Source organism: Canis aureus, chromosome 35 (genome assembly GCF_053574225.1).
Source record: "Canis aureus isolate CA01 chromosome 35, VMU_Caureus_v.1.0, whole genome shotgun sequence".
NCBI lineage: Eukaryota > Metazoa > Chordata > Mammalia > Carnivora > Canidae > Canis > Canis aureus.
The window spans coordinates 2,819,829-2,844,246 of record NC_135645.1 but is presented as its reverse complement, the minus strand read 5'-3'; the positions used below and the strand labels follow the sequence as shown (position 1 = coordinate 2,844,246).

Genomic DNA, 24,418 nt, shown 5'->3' with positions numbered 1-24,418 from the left:
TCATCAAAGGGCTAGTGAAAGAAAGATGCAATTATCCTACCCAACAAATCAAGTGTGTCATACATTAAAGAGCCCCTGAATACAGGTCATAGCAATGGATCGAACATTCACCCTTACCAGAGAAAAGGTTTTTAAATGAAAAGTGTGGATATGAAGATAACTATATGTACATATTTATACATGCATATATATGTGTGCTTTGTGTATATAAAATGTTTTGTATATAAATGTTAGGACTAACTTTCAGTAATCCAAACTTACGAATAGTAAAACCACTCTTGCCAACAGTTAGACAGTATTTAGCAGAGTTAAATATACAGGGTTAAATAATTATAATCTACAATTGAACAATTATACTCTTAGGTATATAACCAACAGATATGTATATATGTGTTTAGCCCCATCTGCCAACCTCTAGGGAGGAGAAAGGGGCTGGAGGATGAATTAATCACCAATAGCTGATGATTCAGTCAATTGTGCCTACCTCATGAAGCCTCCATTAAAAAAAAAAAAAAAAAAAGAGAAAGTTCAGAAGCTTCTGGTTGGTGAACATTTGGAGGTACTGGGAGGGTAGTAGACTAGAAAGTACATGGAAGCTCCATGTCTTTCCCCCTTATCTGGCCCTATGCATCTCCTCTTACATTGGCCTGTTCCTGAGTTAATTTATACCAGGTTGGTCAAAGGCACAGGTGACAACCTGAACTTGCAGCTGGTGTCTAAAAGGGGGGCAGTCTTGTGGGATCCAACACTATTTTATGTAGATAGTGCCAAATTGAATTAAATTGTAGGATGCACAGCTGTTGTCCACAGAGAATTAGAGAATTGCTTTGCGGTGGGAAAACTCCATACATTTGATGACCAGAATAAGAATACAGAAGCGTACAGTGTTATAGCAAAGCAGAGGAGAAACACAGGAGTGTTTTGCATTATAGAATGACTGTTAGAAACTAAAGATATTCAAACTTGGCATTTCCTAAAAATTAAATAAAACAAACCTATCACTTCAAAACAAACAAAAAAAGACAACAGTATTTATTGCCAATTATAAAATCTGAGCTTTATTTTTTTTTATTTTATTTTTATTTATTTATGATAGTCAGAGAGAGAGAGAGAGAGAGAAGCAGAGACATAGGTAGAGGGAGAAGCAGGCTCCATGCACCGGGAGCCCGACGTGGGATTCGATCCCGGGTAACCTGAGCTTTAAAATAAAAAATAAGGGATCCCCGGGTGGCTCAGTGGTTTAGCGCCTGCCTTTGGCCCAGGGCGTGATCCTGGAGTCCCATAGCTGGACAACTTCCCAATACTGAAAGCCTTCTCTAAAGAGATTGGTGAAGACGTTAATGAATGGGAACTTTTGATACAGTATGATAAAACAGATCAATATCTCCAAGACCTGCATAACTCTGTGAAATGATATTTTCCAAATGACTAATGTGTAGAGTCATAAAATGATGCATAGATTAAAGATACTTTCTAATTGTAAGACAAATCAACAGATTTCCATGCAACAGAATATGAAAAGTTCATGAAAAAAAAATTCATGGATTATATATTAGATTCCACACTGCATCTAATTTCTAATTTCAGAAAATGCTACTATTAAGTTTTCATGCAGTTCTCTGAGGGCCCTAGAAGACACAAATAAGATTTCAAATTCTTTTGTGACAGAACCAAGCAAGTTAGACAATTTTGTGCATTTTAATTTGACTTTAATTCATACTCACTTCTCTGACTTCCACAAGATGGTCTGGAGGTAAGTGAGCTCTTTTGTTCACTGATTGTAGTTTGGAATGTCCAACATTAAAAAAAGAAATGGCATTTTGACTTGGTCTCCTCTGGGATATAGGAGAATTACCACTAGATGCAAGTGAGAAGCTTCGTGATTTCAGAGGAGGATTATTCTATTAGACAAAGAAAATAATTTGTTTTCAAAAAATTTAGGCTAAGCCTCACATATTACATATATACTTTAGGTCTACACCATGAACAGTTTTAAAAATTAAATTCACCTCAGAACTGACTACAAGAACATTCCTGAAAAAAATGCTAAAATTTAAAACACTCAAAGTTTAAACATTTGACACATCCAACAGTAAAGTTGTAATTTATTTAGAAAATTGATTATGGGTTTGTGCTGTTGAGAATATTTTCTCACATTTTACAAATATTAGAATAAGACATTTCTAATTTCAGATTTTTAAACACCATAATTGAAGCAAAAATATGCAGTATAATACATTTTCTAATGTAACATGCAAGTATCTTTGGAACAACTAGTACCTTTTGATCACTGCCAATGACTACAATCCTGCAGTAGGAGTAAAACTTTTGTTATGAATTTCCTGAAGACTGGGCAGTAGGCCTAAATCACAAACAACTTTTTAAAATTTACTTATGGAGAAAAAAAAAACAGGAAAAAACATCATTTTTTAAAGTCAAGCTATCACAGAGGTATGGAACTCTTGAACTATACCTCTTGGATGGTTTTTAGATATCTCTAACTCAGATTTCAAGTACTCAGACCATCCTTTCCACCTTAAAAAAGAAAAAACATTCCAAAAAAGATATACAAGTGATCAGTAAGCATAGAGAAAGATGTCCAACATTATTAGTCATTAGGGAAATGAAATCAAAACAACAGTGAGATTCCATTTTACATACACAGGATGCCTATTACAGTTAAAAAAAAGTGGCGGGGCAGTAACAAGTACTGGTGAGGATGTGGGAAAACTGAACCCTCATACATTGCAAATAGGAATGTGAAACAGGACAGCTACTCTGGAAGACAGTTTGGTGGCTCCTCAAAAAGTTAAACAGAGAACCACCATATATGGCTCAGTAGTTCCACTCCTAAATACACACCTCAGTGAAATCATGTGTTCACACAAAAACCTAGACATAAATGTTATTCATAATAGCCACAAAATGGAAACAACTCAAATGTCTGACTGATAAATGAATAAACATGTGGTGTATTCATACAATATATTATTTAGCCATAAGAAAGAATAAAATGATCCATGCAATGACATGAATGAACCCTGAAAATACTATGTGTACATAAAAGACTAAAGAACAAGTAAAATTGGACATATAATAAAATTTGCTTCTAACTCTGAAAAACATCATGTGGAGTCTAAGAAGCCAGAAGTAAAACCTCATTTTGTATGATTCTATTTATATAAAAGGCTGAGAGTGGACCAACCCATAGAAATAGAAAATGGATTGGTGTTTGCCAGGGGCTTGGAAATAGTAAGTGACTGCACATAGATACGGGTTTTCTGGAGGGTGATGAAAATGTTCTGGAACTAGATAGTTGCAATGGTTGCACAATCTTGTAAATATATTAAAACGAATGTAAATAAATAAATAAATAAATAAATAAATAAATAAATAAAACGAATGGAACCACACACCTTAATAGGGTAAATTTTATGGTATGTGAATAGTCTTGCAATTTAAAAATATAAAAAGATAATAAGTAGTCTTTCCCTCATTTTTATGCATTAATATCATATAGGAATCCACATACCTTTCCGATAGCTTCAGTGTGATGTTGTGTACATATCTGAAGTCTGCTAACCCAATGTTGTCGCTCTTTAGCATCTGTGGCTGATAAAAAGAACCTAAAAGTTATTCACTTTTATATTTATTTTTGAAATACAATTGTATACAGCATGAAGAACAGATAATTGAAAACCAGAGATTGTTCCTACTCTCCCTAGAGCAAATGTCCCCCCTGGAGGGAGGGAGGGAGGAAAAAGGCCCAAACACCAACTTTGTTAGGTAACACAGTAGCTGGATATGGATGGATATTTCAGAAGGAGGATAAATTATATGCAGCTAGACAGGGATATGAGACTTAACATGTCCTAAGTTTCTCATAAAAATATGCTGTTACTTAAATCATCTTTATTAAGCATTTGATGTGTACTCAATATTTTCAGATCTCTTACAACATGCTCAGTTAGGATTATCATTATACTTTATATGCATTAATTAAATGAAAAACACAAGTTAAATTTACCTGAACAAAAGTTATATTTTAAAAATGAATATGCAGATTTTAATAAATCCCAACGATGTGAATTAGTCACTAGAAACCTCAAAAGAGGGCATGCAAAACAAATCAAGAAAAGAGGTAAAATACAAATCTGTGGCAGACACAAAAAATAAAATTTAAAGCTATGTTCTTAGATTTTTCAGTAATCAGGTTTGTCTACACAAATATTTTGCAGGGGCCAAATGTAAATACACTTGTTTATTGTGCCACTTGAGAAAATTTATTTATTAAAACAGATTTCATAAACTCATAAGCAATTCTACGATTTAGAATCTTACCTACATCATCAATGACAGTATGTTACCAAAACTCAAATGAAAGCAGAAAAGTACATCAACTACTCAAGGGAAGAAGAAAATCACACTATTAATTCTCATATCTTGATCATACCTCTAAGTTTATACTGTTCCCCACTGGCAGCATTTACAGTGAAGGTGTGGGAGTCCTCATCACTAGGTGATATTACAGCTCCTGCAAGCTGCAAAGTACCTCTGGGTTTTTGATTTCTAGATTGTTCATTCACAAAGTACTCCAATAACCCAGCTTCATTGTTTAAAACAAAAAACCTGTAATGATTCAAAAAAGAAAGTCATAATTTTTAAACATTCCCCCTTGTCAAACTAAATTTCAATCATCATCACACTTTGGAGTTTTTGCTACTAAAAAACTGAATTCCAGATGTGCCTGGGTGGCTCAGTTGGTTAAGTGCATGACTCTTGATTTTGGCGCAGGTCATAATCTCAGAGTGGTGAGATCCTCTCTCTTTCCCTTTGCCCCTCCCCTTAAAAAAAAAGAACCAAATAAATAAAATTCAAAAGGCATTCAAGAATTGGAAACACGAAGGCCAAATTTCCTTGCAATAAAGCTTATTGAAAAATTGAACGAATTTAATAATGACATAAAACCTTCAATGAGGCAGGCACTTAATACAGAAGAGGCATACCAGATAATGCAAAAAGGAAACAAAGAGTATCCTTTCAGAGGAAGATTTCTCTCCAGAATTCACTAACAGGAAAGGTAAATTACTCAAACACAAACTGTAGTGAGAATTTTTATTTAAAATTCATTGGAGGGATCCCTGGGTGGCGCAGCGGTTTGGCGCCTGCCTTTGGCCCAGGGCGCAATCCTGGAGACCCAGGATCGAATCCCACATCGGGCTCCCGGTGCATGGAGCCTGCTTCTCCTTCTGCCTGTGTCTCTGCCTCTCTCTCTCTCTCTCTGATGACTATCATAAATAAATTAAATAAATAAAAATTAAAAAAAAATTAAAATAAAATAAAATAAAATAAAATAAAATAAAATAAAATAAAATAAAATAAAATAAAATAAAATAAAATTCATTGGAAACAGGGACACCCGGGTGGCTCAGCGGTTGAGTGTCTGCCTTTGGCCCAGGGCATGATCCTGGAGTCCAGGATCAAGTCCCACATCAGGCTCCCTGCACACAGCCTGCTTCTCCCTCTGCCTGGGTCTCTGCCTCTCTCTCCCCGTGACTCTCATGAATAAATAAATAAAATCTTAAAAAAAAAATTCACTGGAAACAAATCAAAACATGAGCTCTGAGGAGAACTAGATGCTGGGTTAAGAATCAGTGAAATACACAATGAGAATAATGTCAGGGTAGAAAGATTTTGTGCATGTATCATTAAATAGGTCACAACTAAAGATTACTTTTCCTGTTTAAAAATGTAAAAGCTGCAACTGGAGATGGAGAAACATAAGGAACTTGAAACTAAATGATGAAATACTGATACGCTTTGGAAAAGAATTTGATGTTATGATTTGGTTCCAGATTAACTATTTTATTAAGATTCCAAGTGAAGTAGTTTAATAGTTCTTTTAAAAAACTCTAAAACGTTTAAGTTAAAAAAATTAATGTTTGGGTTAGGAGTAGTTTGGCGTTCTATATATTACTGAGTTCTAGAACACTAGACCATTTGATCCAGTTCACAGTCCTAGAAGATATGGTCTTAAGCAACAGGCAACCATATCCTATCAAACTGGGAGAAAATGAAATCAGCCTTCTCTTCAAGGAAAGAAAAACTGCTAAGAAGCAAGCAAAAGTTGAAAGTGATTGCCTGAGAAGGCAGATGGGAAAGCAAAGAACTATAGTTTTTCTTGTTCATCTTATAGTATGCTTCTGACTTTTAAGATTATGTTCCCATATTTAGATTAAAAAAAAATCAGCATTTTGGAGAGCTTTTAAACTTCCATTTCATTCATTACTAGAAGAATCATACACTTTTTCACGTGTTTATTGACCATCCATAATTCTATTTAGTGAACAGCTCATCACATTTGGCACATTTTTAATTAATAGGCTTATCTTTATTTCCAAATTATTTGAAGAGATTATTTGAATTAACACAAGATAGTCACCGACATCATCGTCAATTTCTAAAACATAAGCATAAAGCACAAAATACATATATGAATCTGCTATGGTCCAAATGTGTCCCCTGCGAATTCGTATGTTGAAATCCTAAACCCCTAAGGGAACAGAGCCTTTGGGAGGTGATCAGGTCATGAGGGCAGAACCCTAAGGAGTGATGTTAGTGCCCTTCTCAGAGAGACCCAAGACCTCTTCCTTGACCCTTGTTCTGCCATGTGAGAATGCAATAAGAAGTCTATGATAGGAAGAGGGCCCTGACCCAACAATGCCAGCCCCATGAGCTTAAACTTCCAAGCTCCAGAACTATGAGAAAGGTTTATAAGCCACTTAAGTCTGTAGTATTTTGTTATAGCAGCCCTAAAGGACTAAGAAATGAATCTACTATAAAAAAAATTCATCTAATAAACAGAAAAATAAACAGAAGGGGTGGGTTAGTAAGACAGCTATCTCATCAGTATACTGAAAACCATTGAGTTGTACACTTCAAGTGGGCAAACTGTATGAAATGTGCAGTATATTTCAGTAAAACTGTTAACAAAAAGAACAAACAAAAATAGAAGGAAAGTAAGAAAGAAATCTCTTTCCACTGTTCTAAATTGTAAGTACATTACAAAAAGGCAAAGGAAAATGACTGGTTTCTTCTTGTAAAAGTAATCAAAGAAAATTTAGAGTACGATATGTTTGGAAACCTCAAGTTTGCTGTGAACACATATTTCTTCTTTTTTTTTAATTTGTTTTTTTGGGGGTTTTTTTTGGTTTTTTTTTTTGGTGTGTGTGAACACGTTCTTATCCCAAAATCATTACCATAAATTTACAATAGGAGAGGCATTCACCTAGATATACAGAAAATAACGGCGAGGAGTGACTGGTGAAATCATAGAAATAGTAACTGAACAGCATAGTGTTAAGTTGATATCATTAAAAATACTGTATTACATATTTGAAAGTTCCTAAGAGAAATCTTAAAAGTTCTCATAAGAAAAATTTTTTGTAACTATGTATGATGACAGATGCTAAACTTATTGTGGTGACCACTTCACAATATATACAGATACCAAATCTCTTACTCTGTTCCCCTTCTGAGAGTTTCTCGGTATTATTCAGTATTAGATGAATGACAGTTGTTGGGTGTTGGGGGAGAAAGTTAACCTATCTTCCTTTAAGAAAGAGAACAAAATATAGTGCTAAGCCCAAAGTGACATAAAAATTTTAAAAATTAATATTCTGGGGGCACCTGGATGAGTGGCTCAGTCAGTTAAGCACTTGGACTCTTGATTTTGGCTTGGGTCATGATTTCGGGGTCGTGAGGTCAAGCCTCATGAAAGGTTCTGCAGGGGTTTTTTTTTTGCTGGAGATTCTCTCTCCCTTTGTCCCTCCTCCTGCTCACTCTCTCTTTCTCTAAATTAAATATATAAAATCTTTTTTAAAAGTTGATATTCTGGGGAACGCCTGGGTGGCTTAGCGGTTGAGCACTTGCCTTCAGCCCATGGTGTGACCCTGGGGTTCTAGGATCAAGTCCCACATTGGGCTCCCTGTGAGGAGTCTGCTTCTCTCTCTGCCTATGTTTCTGCCTCTCTCTCTGTCTCTCATGAATAAATAAATAAAATCTTTAAAAAAAATTGATATTCTGTATGTCATCTGAATATATAAGCCTTCAAAAAATTTCAAAAACCTGAAGTGAAAAACAACATGAAAAGACTCCCTTGACTTTACTTCTTTTTTTTTTTTTTAAATAAAAGATGGGAACCCTGGAGAACTGCCCTTTTTACTTCAATAGGGATGATTTCCTTCTAAGTTTTCATATCCAGCTTTGACCTGTCAAACAATCTCCAACTTCCTGTATATCACTTTTATTTGGATTACCTGATGTACTTTCAACTAAACACAAACCAAACTGCCTTCTCAGTTAAACGATCACATTTTTATCAGTGCTTCACCTATTCTTTTAAATCTTTTTTTAATAAATTATGTCCCATTTTCAAATTGTTTAAGGGAGGAAAGCAAATTCAGCTCCTGTTATTTTGTTGTGGCCAAAAGTAGAAATGTCCAAATGATATGTGAATTAGAAGCAGTATGATGATAATGTAAAAATATAGCCTTTGGAGTCAGAACTGGCTAGATTCAATTTCCAGTATTATTATTTTTTAAGTTTAAAACCAACAGTGAGATACCACTTCGTACCTATTAGGCTATTATTAAAAAACAAAAAACAGAAAATAACAAGAGTTGGTGAGGATATGGAGACGTTAGAACACTTGTATACTGCTGGTAAGAATGCAAAATGATTTAGCTGCTATGGAAAACAGTATGGAAATACCCCCCCAAAATTAAACATAGGATTACCATATGATCCAGTTAATTCCACTTCTGGGTATATACACAAAAGACAGGAAAGTTAAGACTTGAACAAATATTTGTACAGCAGTATTCACAGCATTATTCACAACAGCCAAAAGGTGAAGCAACCCAAGCATCCACTAACAGATGAACAGATAAAGAATATGTGGTACACACATGCAATAGAATATTAAAATCTTAAAAAAAAAAGAGTATTATTCAGTCTGAACAAGGAAGGAAATTCTGACACATGCTACAACATGGGATGGACCCTGAATATGCTATGCTCAGTGAAATAAGCCAGGCACAAAAGAACAAGTATTGTATGATTTCACTTATATGAGATACCTAGAGGAGTTAAAGCACAGAGAAAGTAGAATAGTGGTTGCCAAGGGAGAGGAGAAATAGGGAACTATTATTTAATGGACACAATTTCATTTTGAAAAGATGCAAAATGTGCTACAGATAATGCTACAGATAGTGGTGATGATTGCACGATGAATGCATTTAATGCCACTGAAACAAACACACATATGTGGTTAAAATGAGAAACTTTATTTTGTGTATATTTTACCATTATAAAAAAAAATAAGTTGAATCCCCCTACTTCACAACTACCAATTCTACCCTGACTTTGCTCCTTACTGACTACTTGTGTGACCTTAGACTGTTATTCAAACTCTCCAAAGTCCCAGAGAAGTTTCAGAATCCTGAGTAAAATAGGCACCTAAACACAAGTTTGTTTGTTGCCTCCGAACAACCGTAAAAGCCTAATAACTACAAGTATTTTTAAAAGCCCAGGGCAGGTGAACAAGTAATTATAATCTTAATAGTAACTTTTGTCTATTGTCAACACTTCAGAAAGTGTTGGGGAAACTGGACAGCCACACACAAAATAATGAAACTAAGACCACTTTCTTACACCATATACAAAAAACACAAAAATAAACTCAAAATGGATGAAATTTCTTCAAAAAAGACATAGATGGCCAACAGGCACATGAAAAGAGTTAGTACCACTAATCAGAGAAATGCACATCAAAACCACAATGAAGTATCACTTCACACCCGTCAGAATCAGTAGAATTACAAAGACCAGAAATAACACATGCTGGCAAAAATGTGGAGAAGAGGGAACACTTGTGTACTACTGATGGGAATGCAAAGTGGTACAGTGACTATGAAAAACAGTATGAAGGTTAAAAATAAGAAAACAAAACTGGAGGCATCATAATTCCAGACTTCAAGTTATACTACAAAGCTAGAGTAACCAAAATAGTATAGTGCTGGCCCAAAAACAGACACACAGGATCAATGAAACAGAACGGAAAATCCAGAAATCAACCCACAATTATATGGCCAATTAATCTTCAATGGAGTAGGAAAGAATACACACACACACACACACACATGCAAAGAACATATATATGAATAGAATATATATATGAATATATCTATGAATAGTATATGAAAGAAAATATATATGCCAAGAACATATATTCTTTCCTCCTCCCATTTTATATATATATATATATATATATATATATATATATATATACACACACACACACACACACACACACACACACACACACTGGGAAAAAGACAGTCTCTTCAACAAATGGTGTTGGAGAGACTGGACAACTACATGCAAAAGAATGCTACTGGAGGGATCCCTGGGTGGCTCAGTGGGGTTTAGTGCCCGCCTTCTGCCCAGGGCATGACCCTGGAGTCCCAGGATCGAGCCCCACATCAGGCTCCCTGCATGGAGCCTGTTTCTCCCTCTGCCTGTGTCTCTGCCTCTCTCTGTGTCTCTCATGAATGAATAAATAAAATCTTAAAAAAAAAAAAAAAGAATGCTATTGGACCACTTTCTTACATCATCTATAAAAATAAATTCAAAATGGATTAAAGACTTAAATATGAGACTTGAAACCATAGACATCCTACAAGAGCATAGGCAGTAATTTCTCTGACACTGTGTCTATCATGAATAAATAAATAAATAAATCTTTAAAAAAAAAAAAGAACTGATACAACAAGTTTTGGTGAGGATGTGGAGAAAAAGGCACTCTTTTGCATTGCTGGTGGAAATGCAAACTGCTATAGTCACTGTGGAGAACAGTATGGAAGTTCCTCAGAAAACTAAAAATAGAACTACCCTATGATCCAGTAATCACACTACTCGGTTATTACCAGAATAAAAACACTAAATACAAAGGGATACATGCACTCTATACGCTTACTGAAGCATTTTTTACAATAATCAAATTATGGCAGCAGTCCAAGTGTCCATCAACAAATGAAGGGATAAAGAAGATGTGATACAGGGGAACCTGGGTAGCTCAGTTGATTAAGGGTCTGCCTTTGGCTCAGGTCATGATCCCAGAGTCCTGAGAAGAAGCCCCTGCACAGCAGGGAGTCAGTCTCTCTCTCTCTCATTCTCTCTCTCTCTCTCTCCATCCCCTCACCCCCACCCCACTCATGCTGCTCTCTTTCTCTCAAATAATAATAATAAAAAAAAAAAAAAAAAAAAAAAAAAAGAGGGCAGCCCTGGTGGCGCAGCGGTTTGGCGCCACCTGCAGCCTGAGGTGTGATCCTGGAGACCCGAGATCAAGTCCCACATCGGGCTCCCTGCATGGAGCTTGCTTCTCCCTCTCCCTGTGTCTCTGCCTCTCTCTCTCTCTCTCTGTGTCTATGAATAAATTAAAAAAATCTTAAAAAAAAGAAAAAGATACGGCATACACATACACACACACACACACACACACACACACACACACACATTTTGGAGTATTATTCAGCCATCAAAAAGAATGAAATCCTGGCAGTAGCAACAACATGGATGGAACTAGAGAGTATAATGCTAAGTCAGTCAGTCAGAAAAAGAAAAATACCTTATGACTTCATTCAAACAAAACAAAACAAAAAAGAGAGAGACAAACCAAGAAACAGACTCTTAACTATAGAGAACAAACTGATAGTTACCAGAGGAGAGGTGGTTGTAAGGGTGGGTAAAATAGGAAAAAATTAAAATTAAAATTAAATAAAAATAGAACTACCATATGATCCAAAAATTCCACTTCTAGGTTTCTATCTGAAAAAAAATGAAAACACTAATTTGAAAAGACACATGTACCCTACATAGGGTCATTGCAGCATTTACAATAGCCAAGATATGGAAGCAACTAAATATACATACTTATAACTTTTTAAAAATTTATCTAAATTCGACTTAATTCACATATACTATACTATTAGTTTCAGAGGTAGCTAAACGTTTCTTGATGAATGGATAAAGAAGATGTGGTATAGATATAGATAAATGCACGTACACACAATGGGTATTACTAAGCCATAAAAAAAGAATGAGATCTTGCCATTGGTGACTACATGGATGAATTTAGAGGGTATTATGTTAGCTGAAATAAGTCAGACAGAAAAATAAATACTGTGACTTCATTTATGTGTGGAATCTAAAAAATAAAACCAACACATAAAAGAGAAACAGACTCATCGATATAGAGAAAAAATTGATGGTTGTCAGAGGAAATGAGGGATGGGAGGATAAACAATATAGATAAAGAGGACTAAGAGGTACAATCTTCCAATTATAAAATAAGACAAAAGGATATGGCATAGGGAATATAATCAGTAATACTATAACAACTTGGTATGGTGACAGATGGTAACTGGACTCACTGAAGTGACCATTTTGTAACATACATAAATACCAAATCACTGTGTTATACACCTAAAACTGTATGTCAATTATTCTTTAATTAAAAAAAATACTAACTTCTGAGGCATTTGGAGGATGCCATCTGAACAGACAGCAATTCTTCTCATCCTCTAAAAAGGAGAATTCATCAGACTCTAAATAACTGTATATCATTCTTCCTATCCATGTTTGTACAGAAGTAATATCAGAATATAAAATTATCAGCCGTATTTCTGGTCTCTTAGGAGAGGAATGTGACATAGATCATCACTTACCTGTACTGCCACCCAGTGACAAGGTTGGTGTACTTCATTAGGTAGCCATATACATTTTCCATGTGATCACTGAAAAAGATCAGAATGCACCGGTCAATGGAAATTAGAAGTATCAGGAAATTAACTCAACAGTTTTAAAAATAGCTGTAGACACATGTGTTCTACAAATGCCTCAAACTTTCTTCATAAGTAAAATTTATAGGTTAACAAAGAGGTATTTAATCCTCCAAAACTGCTATCCATAGGTCTTTATTCTACCAGAGTTCTTCAGAACAAGTATAAACTCCTGTAAGTTATATACAATATTTCAAATATAAAATCATTATATAAATATAAAACTACATAAATATAAAATGAATGCACTACAATTATAAATAAAAATATTTTATAATTCAATACTAAAGAAATAAAAGTTTTATGGTTCTAGAAAGCCAGAAAAGGTCTCTAAATTGAATAGTGCCTCCTCACTCTGGTGGGACACACAAGAGGTCATTCTGTTCTGTTTCTGATTCCTTGGGCTTACAAATAAAGGTCCTGTTTTTGATGAGATTTAAGTTTTGCCACCGGAAAAGATTTTGAGGCCTATATCATTTGCCTCTATTACAGTTGAGTTTCTCTACCTCCTACTCCCCTTTTTTTACTTACTACACATAGGTTCTACTATAGTAGGTCATACAAAATGCAACGGCTCATTGATATCTCTTTTCCAATATTTTAAGGTTCCTTATACTTATGAAAAGATCTAAAGTTAGACCTACACTGACATCTTGTTGATATATTCATTTTTTAATTTTATAATTTACATTAGAATTCCTTTAAAACCCATCTAAAGTTTTCACTTTACACTATAAAATGCAGTGGATAGTTACCATTAATTTTCTTTGCTATCCCTAAGTCACAGAACATACTTGGCAAAATTTCAGCTGAACAGCATGAAGGAAACCAAGTAAGTGTACAGTAACTGGCAACCTTTAAAACATGGATGTTAAACGCAAAGAGCAAGGAAGAGCTGACACCACTAACAGAACAAAGTTCAAAACAGATTCAGGTTGATCTCAATGACAAAACGGGCTCAAGGTAATAATTCTGTCAGGAAAATGAAATGACCTGATTATAAGACTAGCAGTTATTACTAGGGAGAGGGGAAGGGGGATACCTTAGGAATAAACTGTGTCAAGTGTCTTTCTCATATCATTTCTTCCAAGTACTTGAAAATAAAAGATCAAATCTAAACATAAAGAATTGATCCCTGGGCAGCCCCGGTGGCTCAGCGGTTTAGCGCCGCCTGCAGCCCAGGGCATGATCCTGGGGACCCGGGATCGAGTCCCATGTCGGGCTCTCTGAATGGTGCCTGCTTCTCCCTCTGCCTGTGTGTCTGCCTCTCTCTCACTCTCACTCTCAATGTGTGTCTCTATGAATAAATAAATTTTTTTTTAAAAACTCACATGCTCTACCAACTGAGCCATCCAGGCACCCCTAAGATAAACTTTCATTAAAGTATCACATATTAAAAAAAAAAAAAAAAATGATCCCTTAACTACGTTATTTTTTTTCTGTATCTTTCATTCTAAAACTAGCAAGCAATACTGTTTATTAAGTGAAACTACAAGCCCTTTGGGTTTCATAAGGTCACTAATTTTTTTTTTTTTTTTTAAGATTTTATTTATTTATTCATGAGAGACACGGGCAGAGGGAGAAGCAGGCTCCACGCAGGAGGCCGACGTGGGACTTGATCCCTGGACTCCAGGATTACTTCTTGGAACGAAAGCAGGCACCAAACCTCTGAGCCACCCAGGCGTCCCATTTAAAGTCACTAATCTCAAGACAACGGCTGTCCACTTCGAAAATGCCAACTCCAACTTCTGATAGTTATATATTATGTCATGTTAAAACTGACAGTACCAGTTGAGTTCTCGTTTCAGTATTTTCTAAAGCCCACATCTAGAGGAAAGAATTCTTCTCTCGAAACCCAGCCCCTTGGGTTTTTGCTAGAGTTCCTCTAGGAGCAGCCCCAGGTCACAGTAAAGCTATTTCTTTCAGTTCTACTGGTACTTAAAAAAGCACGAATATATTCTTCTTGTCTAGCTCCCACATCTTTCCCAGGCTTCAGTACAGTAATGTTGTGTGTTCAATTTTTAAATGTTAATATTTTGTTGATGCTTATATCTAAAGATTTAACTTTCTCACAGAAATTACAAGGGCAATACTGATATGGCTTATTTGACCATAAAGTAAAGGCAGCCCCAAAAGAACTAGAAATTCACATGCAATTAATTATAAACTGTTGCCCTGCATTTACTTCATAAAACAGACATCTAAGACTAAAAAGAATCAACTTAAGGAACATCTTATTCTTTGAAACAGCTGGTTGGCACTGTCCTGCTTTCTGTCATCCTTCCCTTTCCGCAGTCAGTACAACCAGCAGATGCGGAACAACTGTACCATCTGGTGGTCAGTATAAAAAGTTGTGTGAGCAAACATCTTTTGTTCACTCTTCCGTTTCTCCTCTCCCTCCTTATAACTGATTCCTCATATATTACCTCTAACCCTCATGCATTGCTCCCATTTAAAATGTGTGAATCTGGGACACCCGGGTGGCTCAGTGGCTAAGCGTCTGCCTTTGGCTCAGGGAGTGATCCCCAAGTCATGGGATGGAGTCCTGCAAGGGGCTCCTTGCTGGGAGCCTGCTTCTCCCTCTGTCTGTGTCTCTGCCTTTCTCTCTGTGTGTCCATCATGAATAAATAAATAAAATCTAAAAACTAAAAAAAAATTTTTTAAATAAATAAAAAATAAAATATGTGAATCTAAGAAAGGTAAGATGGCAGGAGTAAGGTCACCCCAAGCTTGTCTCCTCCCTCCAACACAGCTAGATAAATATCAAATCTTTCTGAACACCCAAGAAATTGATCAGAAGTCCTAAAGAATAAAGCTGCACTTCTACAAACAAGAAAAATAAGGGAGGGAGTTTGTCAGAGAAAAGAGCCATGGGCACCGCCTTGTGGAGGGAGCCCTGACAGTGGTGGGGAGCAGTGAGAGAAGAGGAAGAGAAAGAAAGCGCCTCCTGGAAAAGGAAGAAAAAAAAAAAGTAAAAACACGTGCTGAGAATTGCACAAGAAAACTATTCTCCAAAACCACTGATAGTGAAAAAGGAGAAGTTTACAATACTGCCAGCTTTCTATAAACACTGATGCACGTTTCAAAGTTTCAGGGGTCTAAGACATTGCCCGGTTTGCCCCTAAGGAACTGAGTGGCGCTGCAGTGGGAAAGCAGCGTTGAGCCCCAGCAGCAGGCAGCCTGAGGATCCCTAGGGTCACACGGGAAGAAGTGGTAATCCTGCCTGGAGTACATTTGGTAAAGGTGACAAGGTGTCTCCACAGGCAAAGGACCCTACAGGCACCACCATCAAGGTGTCCGACTCACTAGTACAAGAGCAAAGACTCAAACTGAGGGCTGCAGAGCCTGGCACTAGCTGTTTGTCCCAATCTACCATAAACTGAACTGCTGGGAGACTGTGCAGCTGTCTCTTGCAACAAGCTGACACTGGCCACAATGCAGGGAAATCCTCCCCTAGAGGATCAGTGTGGGTCTGTGCCCCGAGGGTCTCTGAAGGGTGGGGCTTTGTTTTGTTTTGTTTTGGAGGGTGGGTTTTTGAAACAGCCACGCCTGAGATAAAACACAGGAGTGCTGAGCCGTTTGGCAGGAAGACAGCTAGTATACAGGGTGAAGGCAGGAATCTTGATGGAAACCAGTAACACAGTCAGGGTCACTGTATGGGCATCTGTGAGGGCTTAGGCATTTCCCGGCTCTGAAAGAGGAGAGAACAGGTTAAAGTCATTTTCCTCCTCCCCTTCCCCTGCCAGCTTGATCCATCTCAGTGAGCTGAAACAGCATCACCGAGTGGAGAACGGAACCACTACACCAAACCCTGGCCCCCTTTGTCCTACAGGAGCATCTCCACTACGGCAATTCCACCTGAGAATCAGAGCAGCAGGCCCCTCCACCAGAAGACCAACACAAACACCCCTCACAAACCAAGTCTGATCACAGAGTGCTGCAAAGCTTCAGTGTTAAGGCAAACAGGATCTAGCATCCTTTGGGTTTTGTTTCTTGTTTTTGTTTTGTTTTACAGATACAGAAATAGCATTTTTTAAATTTTATACACATTTTTAAATTTTTAATCTTTTTGTTTCTTTCTACCTTTTTAATTTTTTTAAATATTTTATTTATTCACAAGAGACACAGAGACAGACAGAGACCTAGGCAGAGGGAGAACAGGCTCCCTGTGGGGAGCCGGATGCGGGACTCGATCCCAGGATCCTGGGATCACGACCTGAGCCGAAGACAGACGCCCAACCACTGAGCCACCCAGGCATCCCTCTTTCTACCTTTTTAAAAAAGATTTATTTATTAGAGAGAGAGAGAGCATGAACAGGGAGGGGCAGAGGGAGAACGAAAGAGAATCCTCAAATAGATTCTCTGCTGAGCACGGAGCCTGATGCTCGGCTCCATCCCAGCACCCTGACTGAGATCATGACCTGAGCTGAAATCAAGAGTTGTCCATTCAACCAACTAAGCCATCTTTTTTCTATCAAGCTTCTCATAACAAGTAGATCAAAACATATCTAGGACCTAGGTTCCTTTATTCCTCAATTTTTATTTTTATTTTCCTTTTTCTTCTCTCTCCAAAATGACAACACAGAGGAATTCACCTCAAAAGAACATGAAGAAATGATAACCAGAGATTTATCAATGTAGACATAAGATGTCTGGACTAGAATTTAAAACAATAATTATACAGGTACTAGCTGAGTTTGAAAAAAACATAAAAGACACTACAGAATCCCTTACTGTAGAGATAAAAGAACTAAAATCTAGTCAGGCCAAAATTAAAAATGCTGTAACTGAGATGCAATCCTAAATGGAGGTTATAAAAATCAGGATGGATGAAGCAGAGGAGCAAATCAGTGATATAGAAGATAAAATTATGGGGAAAAAATGAAGCTGAAAAGAAGAGGGAAAGAAAGGTAATGGAGGACTTCAAAGGTAGAATTAGGGAACTCAGTGACTTATTAAAGTGTAATAACATTTATATCATAGGAATTCCAGAAGATGAAGAAAGAGAAATGGGGGCAGAAGGTATATTTGGATAAATTATAATTGAAAACTTCCCTAAATCTGGGGAAGGACACAGACATCAAAATCCAAGAAGCACAGAGAACTCCCATTAAATTTCATGGTCAAATTTACAAAATACACAGACAAGCAAAGAATCCTGAAAGCAGCAAGGGAAATAGTCTTTAACCTACAAGAGAAGACAGATCAAATTTGCAGCATGTCTGTCCACAGAATGTGACAGGTCAGAAGAGAGTGGAAGGAAACAGTCAGCGGGCTAACTGGGAAAAATATGCAGCCAAGAATTCTTCATCCAGCAAGGCTATCATTCAGAAGAGAAAGGTCAGGGACAAAGACTTTCCCAAGCAAACAAAACTAAGGAGTTTGTGACCACTAAACCACTAAACCAGCCCTGCAAGAAATATTAAGGGAGGACTCTCTGAGTGGGGAAAAAATGAGGGGTCAATCATTCAAGAAGATCTAGCAATTATAAATATTTATGCCCCTCATGTGGAAGCAGCCAACAGTATAAATCAATATTAAACATAAAAAAACTTCATCGATAACAAAACAACAATAGTAGGGGACTTCAACATCCCAGTTACAAGAATGGACAGATCATCAAAGTATAAAATTAACAAGGAAACAAAGGCTTTGAACGACATACTGGACCAGATGGCCTTAACAGATATATTCAGAACATCTCATCCTAAAGCAGGAGAATACATATTCTTTTCAAGTGCATATGGAACATTCTCCAGAAGAGATCACATACCAGGTCACAAATAAAAATGATCAAGATCATACCATGCATATTTTCAGACCACAACACTAAGAAACATGAAGTCAAACACAAGAAAGAAGTTGGAAAGACTTCAAATACATGGAAGTTAAAGAACATGCTACAAAAGAATGACTGAGTTAACCAGGAAATCAAAGAAGAAATTTTAAGAAATATATGGAAGCAAATGAAAATGAAAACACAACAGTCTAAAACCTTTCAAATGCAGCAAAGGCAGTCCTAAAAGGGAAATATATTGCGATACTGGCCTACCTCAAGAAGCAAGAAATGTCTCAAATACACAGCCTTTCCTTACATCTAAAGGAAATAGAAATGGAACAGCAAATAAAACCTAAAGCCAGCAGAAGAAGAGAAATAAAAAATAGAGCAGAAATCAACGATAAAGAAACAAAAAAACCCACAGTAGAATAGATCAACAAAACCAATCACTGGTTCTTTGAAACAACTAATAAAATTGACAAATTCCCACCCAGACTTACCAAAAACAAAAGAGGACTCAGATAAAATCATGAATGAAAGAGGAGAGATCAAAACCAACACCACAGAACTACAATTGTAAGAGAATACTATGAAAAATTATACGCCAACAAACTGGGCAATCTGGAAGAAATGGTTGAATTCCTAGAAACTTACCAACTACCAAAACTGAAATAGGAAGAAAGAGAAAATTTGAACAGACCCATAACCAGCAAAGAAAAAAAAAAAAAAAAAGAAACTGGACCACTTTCATACACAAAAACAAATTCAAAATGGATGAAAGATCTAAATATGAGATAAGAAACCATCAAAATCCTAGAAGAGAACACGGGCAGCAACCTCTGTGACATTGGCCATAACAACTTCTTACTAGACACATTGCTGGAGGTTTAAGGGAAACAAAAGCAAAAATTAACTATTGGGACTTGAGATAAAAAATTTCTGCACAATAAAGAAAACAATCAACAAAGCTAAAAGACAACCTATAGAATGGGAGAAGATATCTGCAAATGACATATGTGATACAGGGTTAGTATCCAAAATCTATAAAGAACTTATCAAACTCAACACCCAAAAAACAAATAGTCCAGTTAAGAAAATGGGCTAAAGACATAAACATTTTTCTAAAGAAGACATAGAGATGGCTTAGACACATGAAAAGATACATCACTTATCATCAGGGAAATGCAAGTCAAAACCATGAGATACTACCTCACACCTGTCAGAATAGCTACAATGAACAATACAAGAAATAACAGGTTTTGGTGAGGATGCAGAGAAAGGGGAACTCTCTTGCACTGTTGGTGGGAATGCAAACTGGTGCAGACACTCTGGAGAAGAGTATGGAGGTTCCTCAAAAAGTAAAAAAAATAAAATTACTTTATGATCCAGCAATTACACTACTAGGTATTTACCCAAAGGATTAAAGAATAGATTTGCACCCCTATGTTTATAGCAACATTATCAACAATAGACAAAATATGGAGACAGCCCAAATGTCCATCAATTGACACTGATATATGGATACAAAAGATGTAGTATATATACACAATGGTCATCAGAAAAAAATGTTATCTTGCCATTTACAAAAATGTGGATGGAGCTAGAGCATATTATGCTAAGTGAAATAAGTCCATCAAAGAAAGACAAATACCATATGATCTCACCCATCTGTGAATTTTTTTTTAAGATTTTATTGATTTATTCATGAGAGACATAGAGAGAGAGGCAGAGACATAGGCAGGGGGAGAAGCAGGCTCCCTGCAGGGAGCCTGATGTGGGACTCGATCCTGGGACCCCAGGATCATGCCCTGGGCCAAAGGCAGATGCTTAACCAATAAAACCCAGGTGCCCCTCATGTGGGGAATTTAAGGAGGAAAACAGATAAAACATATGGGAGGGGGAAAAAAGAGAGAGGGAAACAAACCAGAAGACACTTCAACAGTTGAAAATAAACTGAGGGCTGATGGAGGGAGGGAGGTGGGGAATGGGGTAGATGGGTGATGGATGCTGTAATGAGCATTGGGTGTTGTATATAAGTGATGAATGACTCAATTCTACCCCAGAAATCAATATTGCACTATATGTTAACTAAGTAAATTTTAAATTAATAAAAGGGGGTGCCTGGGTTCAGTTGGTTAATTGTCTGCCTTCAGTTCAGATCATGATCCTAGAGTCCTGCAATCATGCCCCACGGGGAACCTGCTTCTCCCTCTCCCTCTAAAGCTCCCCCTGCTTGTGCTCTCTTGCTCGGTCTCGAATGAATGAATGAATGAATGGGCACCTGGGTGGCTCAGTCAGTTAAGCATCTTAGTTTCCGCTCAGGTCATGATTTCATAGTTGTGAAATTGAGCCCCACAGGAGGCTTCACACTCAGCATGGAGTCTGCTTGAGATTCTTTCCCTCCTTCTCTCTCTCCCTCTGCCCCACCCCTCATTCATGCATGCTCTAAAATAAATAAATAATTAAATCTTTAAACAAATAAAATGTGTGATGTTTTACAGGATATTTTTAATGTATCTGTTAACATGAATAAAAACTAGTTCAAGTGGGAACACACATGTCTGATTATATCATATTACTATTTTGTGTTCTTTGAAGTAGAAATGATGGTCCCAAAGACTAATACACTGAAAAACAAGCTGTGAAAAGGTTAATTTCTTTCTCAGTCCTTCAGGAACCATACCACTGAACAAACTGGGTATATTCTGATCTTTTAAACTTGTTAGCATTCCATTTCAATTAGTACTAGAGGCTGATAGTCTATAAAAACAACTGATTAACTGAACTATGCCAAGTGGCATTATTGTATTTAATGTGAGCCTCATCTTCTCTGAAATAACTCAATGATTATTTCAATTCCTAAGTCTTCATTACTATAATACACTTATTTCTTCCCCCTTCTTGATCATACATAAAAGCTTTTAGAATTAAGCGACTTTCCGTCTGAAATCCTCATTTCAGTTCAGCACAATTACTCAGTACCTTCTAAATGTCATGCATTCTGAAAATCCACTGAAAAGGATGGGAAAATAAAGAAGACAATTTCTCTCCATCCCCAAAACATAATCTAAGAGAAATATCTCTCCTTGAAGAAAAAGACAATGACAAAGTCTCTTATTGGAGGAGAGACACATTGGGACTGTTTTCAGCTGTCATACAAATTGGAAAGTTATTTCATTAAAGACATAGGATTCACTAAACAAAGACACAGGAGTCAATAGTGACTGAGGCTGAAATGACAGGATTTGACTGACTAGATGTGAAGTGAGAAAGAAATGGGAGAGTGAAAATAAGGGTGAGACAGAAGGGACAGAGCCAGCTGGAACAACTGTAGAAATACTAATACCTTCACTGGGAAGTTTTGGGTTTGTTCCAGTTTTACATGTTGAATTTCAGGGATCTGTGGGACATACATATCCAATAAGGTAGCATGATTTGGGTGGGATGTATAGATTTGGTAGTGACCAGCATATAAGCATGTAACTGATTTTGAAGCCATTAGAGCAAATAAAATCACCCAAAAAGGATTATAAAATGACAAGAGATGGAACAGAGTCTAAGAAAGAATCCTAAGGAAAAGTTTTAAAGGCCAAGGGAGGGACACCTGGGTGGCTCAGCAGTTGAGGATCTGCCTTTGGCTCAGGACCTGATCCTGGGGTTCCAGGACTGAGTCCTGAATCCGGCTCCTGCATGGAGCCTGCTTCTCCTTCCTCTGCCTATGTCTCTGCCTCTCTCTGTGTCTCTCATGAATAAATAAAAATACTAAAAAAAAAGAAAAAAAAGCCTACAGGAGTGCAGAAAAGTGATAAGAAGTAGCTGAGTAGCAGGAAGAAACCCAGGATCAAACTTAAGTAAGTTTGTGATCAAGCATGTTCAAAGCTACCGAGAGGTGAAAAGCCGGTGCCTGTCAAGCCACAGATCAAAATTCCTACTTTCTGCTAAGCAAAAACTGTCCTCCAAAATTAGCTTAGTTGTGGTTCACCCTTTTGATAGCATAAATAGCATGATGAAGGGAGAGAGCAGCCTGTTTAGCTAAAGAAAAAGTAACTGACAACAGATGGGGAGCAACTGCAACACATGTACCTCCTTCTGCTGTAAAGACATATTCTGCAGAGCAGTGACTGCTTCTTACTCATCCTCATATTCCTTGCAGCACCTAATGTATAGCCTGGGATATAACAAGTGTTCAAGAAATCTCTGTTTAATGATTTAGGCAATGAGAAGATAGAAGCGGAATATTTCTATAAAACCACAACACAATTCTGAATAGCTGGAAAAAAAAAATCAACTCACAGCCTGTATACTCAAATCAATCTCATATAAAACAAATTCTAAATCCAACTGTGTTTTAGTCTATACCTGAAAGTATAAAGTCAAGTTGAAAGGTACTCCCTTCCTGCTAAGAGCCTTAAAAACATTAATGCTCTTTGCACTGCGTAATATAGAAAATTGCTGAATCACTATATCATACACCAAAACTCATAACACTTTATGTTAATTATACTGGAATTAAATTTTTTTTTAAATGTCAACGTTCTTGGGCCCAGTATTTTACTTCCAGCCATCTGGTCTAAGAAAACGATTAGAAATGTAGACAAAGATAATATGCAACTGTGTCCACTGTAGCACTATTTACAATAATTAAAATAATAATAATAAAGACAGAAAAAAGGAAATGGAGAGGAAGACAACAAGCTAAATGAATGACATTAGGAGAATGATTAAGTATCATAGATTACATGATATGTTAACTCACTGGAATTTAATACTCTAAAAAAATAAAAAGAAGTATCCTAGAAGAGTATTCAGCAAGTAAAATGTCTATGAGTTTTGATCATTAAAACTACCAAATTTTACAGGCTACCAAATTTTATATAGCCTATAAAAAATCTGCACAGAATAAAACTATACAAAATAGAAACTATGGCGATTACCGGATGGGAAGAACCATAATTTTACTTTACTTGCTTTACTGTTTCATATTTTCCAATTTTTGATATCTTGTTATTTTTATAATAAAAATATTTTAAATGTTCAATTCTCTTGAATAGGTGGCATAGTTCAGGCATAGAGCTATTTCCATCTATTATTAGATATAGATTACATTTTTTAAAACGTTCCACTATGACCATATGACCTTTGCTCTTTTGGGTTATAGAACTGTGTTTCCTATAAGTACTTACTTCCCAAATTAAGTTACACATACCCAAAACGGGGCTGGGTGCCTGGGAGAACAGGATAAAACCAGACTACATTCTAGAGCAAATTCAGGTGACTACAAGAAGTTAAAGCATTTTTAATAAAATTCTCATGTATGTTAAGAAAAATCTTGCTCCCTCCTGACATATTTTCATGTGGAGAACTTCTCCAGGGAGCTGCTGTCCTCCCCTCCCCATCCTTACCCTGACACCTTCCACAGCTTGGCATGAACAGCGCACTCTTTCTGAGCTCTTTCCTTGAATCTGCCTCCTACCCAAAAAAGACAAATTCTCCTCTGCTCTGACAGAGGTAAGACCTGAATATTCCAAACTGCCTGTGACGAGGTAAATAAATGTGCCCAACATTATTTAAATGTGCCAACAGAGTGGAAATAGCACACCTACTTGACCACGTTAACTGCTGCTGTTTTCTTCAGTGAGCTTTTTCCAGTAATAAACTATTTCTTCACATCATAGGATGTCTATTATCAAAACCAAAAACAAACCAAAGACAGAGACAACAAGGGTTGGCAAGGAGG

General features: G+C 36.7%; 1 protein-coding gene across 2 annotated transcripts in view; it reads right to left on the bottom strand.

The window, feature by feature from the left end:
* Window positions 1-24,418, bottom strand: part of OSBPL11 (oxysterol binding protein like 11) — an 81,657-nt gene that overhangs the window by 40,854 nt on the left and 16,385 nt on the right. For both annotated transcript variants that reach the window (XR_013372110.1, XM_077883764.1), the window contains exons 2-5: window positions 12,789-12,857; window positions 4,454-4,629; window positions 3,533-3,612; window positions 1,725-1,901 (exon numbers count right to left, since the gene is read on the bottom strand). Coding sequence is in view for 1 of the 2 variants with exons in the window: in XM_077883764.1 (XP_077739890.1) it covers window positions 1,725-1,901; window positions 3,533-3,612; window positions 4,454-4,629; window positions 12,789-12,857 (502 nt within the window). In the remaining variant the exon portion in view is untranslated. The remainder of the gene's footprint in view (window positions 1-1,724; window positions 1,902-3,532; window positions 3,613-4,453; window positions 4,630-12,788; window positions 12,858-24,418) is intronic.